A 6,000-nucleotide genomic window follows, 5' to 3' on the forward strand; every position below is an offset into this window, starting at 1 on the left:
ATTTTTTTTTAGGTTTGATTTTTTATTATAATTTATTAGTTTATAATCCTTCACAATGATTGCCATGGTTAATTTAATTACAGATTATTTTTACTTGATACAGTATTAATATGTAATTTACTCCCGACCAAATCAGAAAAGAATTTAACCTAATCATTATTATGACTGTTTCTTGTGTATGTGTATGTGGTTATGTTTTTACACTTTGTAACAAATTCTAATATTTTTTTTATATAAATCCATCCCTGTATAATGAAAATCCAAATTGGGTTTCATGTTTTTTTTTTAATTATGGCATAAACTCTCTTTGGAATAAAGGGTTAAAGATTCTCAATTTGCTTTTCACTAAAGTGATGAATCCTTAGGTGACACTCAAACTATAACCATTTTTACGCCACATTTCATTTTTTTCCCCCTAATATATTTAGATTTGGTTGTTATAATTTTAGTTTGGATAAAACCATTTCAATTTAGTTTGAAATGATGTCTTAAGATTCTTAACCACAATTATTTTACACCCTAATCATTAATTACTGATTCAAAAATGATTTTATTTAAATTTTTTACTTTTCATTGTCATCATGTGTTAATTAGATCCCGTAATTCTAGGCGAATCCCCGACACCAAAATTCACGAGATCTTTTTTTTTACCATTTTACTGTTCCTAGTCAACAACGAATAAAATATAGTATTATACATAGATCGAAACGGCGCCGTTTTGGAATTATATATCACGGGGATAATTAACCAAAACGACACCGTTGCGTTGCGTTTGGACGCGCATATAAAGCCATTCCTTCACGGGATGATCTTAACACCAGACCAAAAAAACTCCGACAGATGGCTCCAAACACAACCAGTAAATCTCCACCGTCGATCTCCATCATGATCATCGTCATCTTAGTCGAATCGACGGCTGCGATAGCCAGAGAATTACGACCGTCCGATCACGGCCTCGAGTACTACTACGGATCAGGCAAGTCTCCGGAGATGATGTCATTCTTCGGGACGTCGGCGTCGGCGATGACGTCATCGTCCGGTTCGACGTTGCCGAGTGCTGTGACGTCATCCTCTGATGATGACACGTGGCAGCGGAGGAGGATCCACGATGACGGCGATGGAGAGGGAAGGGATGATCACGTGATACGTCACGTGCTACTGGTGACTAGCTTGGTTTGCGGCTTCTCCGGCGCGGCTTTGTTAATTGCTTCTGCTTTCGTTTATTTCTTCGGCTTCAGAAACAGAACATCGTCTTTGTCGTGTAATAATAATAATAATAATAATAATAATAATAACATTAATACGGATATTATTACCAAGTAATGCAATGCAGATGTTTTTTTTTTGTTATCATTTTTCTTTTTTATAAATAAATAAAAACAAATAAAGGTGTTGTTGTGTATAAATTTTAAAATTTTGTTAGGATACTTTGTTTTTTTTTTTCATTTATTTCGGCCACTAATCATTTCTCCTTACTTGTATTGATGGGTAAAAATATTACTCAACAGTAAAAGATATTTTATTAATGTAGAACAGCTAAGCAATTGGTAAACTGATATTTTACAATATCTTTTTAAAAAGTGTGTGTATATATATATATTTGATTTCCGATTTATTAAAAATGTATTTGGTTCGAATCAACCTTGTTAACCTTTTTTTTATAAGAACTACTCAAAATTAGAGGTGGAATTTTCGATATTCGGTTCAGTTTTTTTGGTTCTATAAAATTATTATATTATATTCGTATTCAGTTCAGTTTTATTTTTTACTAAGAAAAAAAATTCTATTTTATTAAAAAAACTTGATTTTTTGAGATATTTTTAAATTTAATTTGGTTTTAAAAATTTTAGTTCTCTCACAAATACCATTCGAAAATCTTAGACGATTTTATCCGAGATAGTTTCGAATTTTTCGGTTCTATATGATTAAGTTTCAAAGAACCGTACCGAACCGTCGACCCCTATGTTTTTTTTATCATTGACGGTTCCATTAGATTAAATCGATTCGATTCCGAATTTCTATTCGGTTAAGTGTGGTTCGATCAAACCGGATCGGTCAATCGGGCAGGAGTGTTTCCACAGAGCTAGTGGACATGATCAGTTTACGGATCTTTCGGTCAGCACTTGACATGTGCCCGTAATCCACTGAGCCTCTCGTCGTCCACATGTACACAAAAAATATCGGATAATGTTTATATATATTTATACGTACGTACGTATACGTCACATGCCCTAATTAGTGTATTAATTACCGTTGACATCCTCGTTTTTTGTGCTAAATCCCGATATTAGTCTGTGTGATCTTGTAAAAAAGATTTTACCAATCGTGCCGTTTTTTAATAATGCTCGCTCTCGCACGAGAACCACCGGCGATAGAAAAACGGCAGGAAGTTTGATTCTGCTGGAGGAGGGCGCTCTGAAGTGTGTACCCAAGCTTCGAACAGGGGAAGAAAAGGAGAGGAATTTTACCGAAAAACGCAGAGATTCATCGATTTTTTTTTGGAGCGGAGGAGAGATTCCACAGATTAATCAGTGCGGATAAGTAGGAAATCAGGTAATTTTGAACTCTCCCACCTGATTTCGAGGCTCTAGCTTGGTCGATTTTGGCTTGTGGTGCATGCGTTTTCCCGGAAAATGTCGATTCTCTGATTTTTTTGTTCTGGGTTTCGGGTTTAGTTTGTTGGGCTGCGATTTTTCTGTTTGGATTCATAGAAAATGGCGGAAATTCAAGATTTTTCTGTAGCTTGGGTTTTATGGAACGAGAGATTATGGTTCCTTCATTTGGCATCCGTTTATGGAGTTTGACTGATTTCTCTAAATGTTTTTTTTACAGAGTTAGTTTTTTTGAGGTTGCAGATTCATCTGTTTCTAAATGTTCATGAATCATATGACATCTGCTAAATTTCTCTTATCGGTTTCTTCAGAGCTTCCGAATGTTTCATGTTCTGTGTTAGTGAAATTGTGCTTTCTCGGGCATATCCACGAGTGTGTGTTGGATCAGATCACACCTGTTCTGTCCCATGTCCCATCTTGTTGTGTTGCTCCTCAATCATGCGGCTTGTTATCAGTATATTCTCTTATTGTTTGTGTGAATGTACATACATATATGTATGTATATATAGGTAGCATGAAAGGTCATGAGAAGCAAGAACAGCCATTGATTCCTCCGGGAGGAAGTAGTTCGCAGTCAAGTGAAACAATCCCCGTCCACTCCGAGCCACTTCCTCACCTCGGGAGCTCACATGCCATTGCCATGGTAATATCAAACGTTTTTATCAGAACTAGCATCAATCAACTCGATCAATTTATCATCCTTCTTTTAATTACTGCCTTGAAGCCTGGTTTTCTATTGGAATGTGGCCAAAGTTACTGTAACCCTTTTTAACTTGGCATCCCTTTCACTGAGCTTGTTTGAGGTTCTCTCTGTATCAAGCCTTGAACTGTATCTACATGTGGATGGCATGGTTGCCATATCATGTCTATTGAGCTTCATACATGATCTGTGTTAGTTTTTGTCATGAAGTTCTGGTATCACTGAATAATGTTTATCCTCTGCCTTGGGATCAGATACTATCAGATTAGTTTGTTCTTCTTTTGTGACTGTTTCATTTGATGGAAAGAGCCGATTAAGTTTGAGCTCTGAAAAATTTCCGTTGCCTCTTTCCCGTGATCTTCGTTGAAGGCACCCGGGGCTTACCCTTATCCAGATCCCTATTGCAGAAGCATCTTTGCGCCAAATTGTGACACACAAGCCTATCCTCCACAGCCATATCCCGGGGTACGTTATTTACTTAGCTCGGCATCCCAATTTCTGAACTTTAGATAATAATATTATCGATGAACCCATCATGATTTCTTTAGCGATTCTGCTCTTTCAGTTCCACCTCCAGTTAATGGGAATCCAGCAGCACGTAATGCCATTGCCATCTCACACGGTAGAGGAACCCGTCTTTGTTAACGCGAAGCAATACCACGGGATACTGAGACGCAGGCAATCCCGGGCAAAACTTGTGTCCCAGAATAAGATGATCAAGCCACAGAAGGTAACTTCCCGGTTCTGTTTCTCTTCAAGAACCATACTTTTTTATATGAATGGTCCATATCTTAACACAAAAACGGATCTTTCCCAATGCGTTTTTCAAGCCATACTTGCACGAATCTCGGCATCTTCACGCGTTGAGGCGGCCAAGGGGATGCGGTGGCCGGTTTCTCAACTCCAAGAAGAACGACGACAACGAGCAGAAGGAGGTTCCGTCGAACGAGAACACTCCAGAAGGGAATGCCAACGGCAGCATCAGCTCCGATAGCCCTGCCACGGCGGCTCCTCCTCCTCCTAATGGTACATCTTGAGATGTTTTCCGTTCTATACAGCCTTAGTGCCAGTTAGCTCTCTATCAGATCATCCTCTTAGTGTAAAATGTATCCACACTCTTTGTAGACTGTATAGAATCTTCTGAGCAATTAGGTAACCTGCAGTGGCTTAAGAGAGAGAGAGAGAGAGAGAGAGGGAGAATAAATCTGAAGTGGTGAATGAACTGTTGCTTTAGAACCATTATGCCATTGTTGTTTCCATGTTAGATTGCTGCATTGTAGCAAAATCTAGTGCTTCAGACAGAACTTGGTAGGAATATACTATATTTTTTGAACCGCCATGACTTCCGTCATAATCCGCCATGGCGTCCGGCATATATTGACGCCGTGGACCGCCATACGCAATTGATAACATTCTTGAATGATGAGAATAATACTATCGGTTGGACAATTAAATTCATGTAAGTATGTGGGATGGCCACGGCCACGGTTAGTATAAATGCATAATGGTTAGTGAAATAATGGGTATTAGTATATTTGCCTTAAAAACCCACAAAAAAAAAAATAATAGGGAAGAGATTCTGGTTTGATTAATGATGATAATCATAAATTGAAATAACAAAAAAAAAATTGGTAGATTATATTGAATACAATTGCTTATTAAAGCGCATTTTCAAAGATTAGAAAAGATAATTCCAGTTGATTCACAAAAAACCATTAATATCTAACTGTAATCTAATTTAGTTTCATCTAAATCCATTTAAGCATAGGTTTTGTACCAAATTAATTGAATTGAATCAAGTATAAAATTAACTAAAAAATAAATTCAAAATATTTTTTAATAAGACTAAAATTCTATTGAATCAGAAATAAATATATATTTTTTACAATCAAATTTAAATACCACAATAATGGATCCAAAATCAGATTAAATATTATAAGCTGCCCATACAAGAAACGGATAGAGTATTTATAAAAGAAATAGAATGAAAAAGGAAATAAACAACTTATTAAAAAAAAAAAGACTTTGTAAGGATTTGACATGTAAATGTCAGAGGAATATATTGTTGGGCCAATATAAAAATTTTCAATGGATTTTGATCATATTTCAATAATCTATATGGTCAGATTATTTTTTTCTTTTCATAGGATATTCGTTTTCTTTTTTTTTTTTGTTTCTTTATTTCTCATCCAACAGAATCATTTCATTTTCAGACAAGTGATATTCGTTAAGTCATGTTTTGTTTTCTTGTGCTTTTTTATTTTTAAAATAATAATTATTATTATTATAAAAAAATAACTTCCTTAAAAGAATCGCTTTGATTTTCAGACAGCTTCTGAGTGAAGTTGGGTTGGTTGGCTCACTTGGCTTCATTTCATGCCACTTGTAAATTCCTAATAAATTAATAAAATATCAGAGACTAAAATAAAAACATATATCATGCATTTGTGAAATCATATTATCTCTGATTATTACCAAATTTCAAATAAATATATAGACAGGCAAACACATGCAAGCATTAGAACTTTGAATATTAAATCATATAATCATATAATCATGTCATGGTCAAATTAAGGGGGTTGTGTTGTATCCCAATAATTTTGAAATGGACATAAATATTTTGTTCATAAAAGACACACACACACACATATACATATATATGTATTGGGTGCTGCTGCATTTTGACAT

The 6,000-nt window shown here is 35.5% G+C and overlaps 2 protein-coding genes across 2 annotated transcripts; both read left to right on the plus strand.

The window, feature by feature from the left end:
* Positions 1-830: 830 nt before the first annotated feature.
* Positions 831-1,323, plus strand: LOC104798624 (GATA zinc finger domain-containing protein 8). The gene has a single exon (XM_010520791.1). It carries the CDS (start codon positions 841-843, stop codon positions 1,321-1,323), a length of 483 nt encoding a protein of 160 aa, XP_010519093.1. The 5' UTR covers positions 831-840.
* Positions 1,324-2,317: 994 nt separating this feature from the next.
* LOC104798601 (nuclear transcription factor Y subunit A-7) lies at positions 2,318-4,647 on the plus strand. The gene is made up of 5 exons (XM_010520767.2): positions 2,318-2,553; positions 3,122-3,255; positions 3,682-3,777; positions 3,878-4,042; positions 4,143-4,647. The coding sequence occupies exons 2-5, from the start codon at positions 3,127-3,129 to the stop codon at positions 4,347-4,349; spliced, it is 597 nt and encodes a 198-aa protein (XP_010519069.1). The 5' UTR covers positions 2,318-2,553; positions 3,122-3,126; the 3' UTR covers positions 4,350-4,647.
* Positions 4,648-6,000: the final 1,353 nt, after the last annotated feature.

This window comes from Tarenaya hassleriana, unplaced genomic scaffold, assembly GCF_000463585.1.
Source record: "Tarenaya hassleriana unplaced genomic scaffold, ASM46358v1 Cleome54, whole genome shotgun sequence".
Classification (NCBI taxonomy): Eukaryota; Viridiplantae; Streptophyta; class Magnoliopsida; order Brassicales; family Cleomaceae; genus Tarenaya; species Tarenaya hassleriana.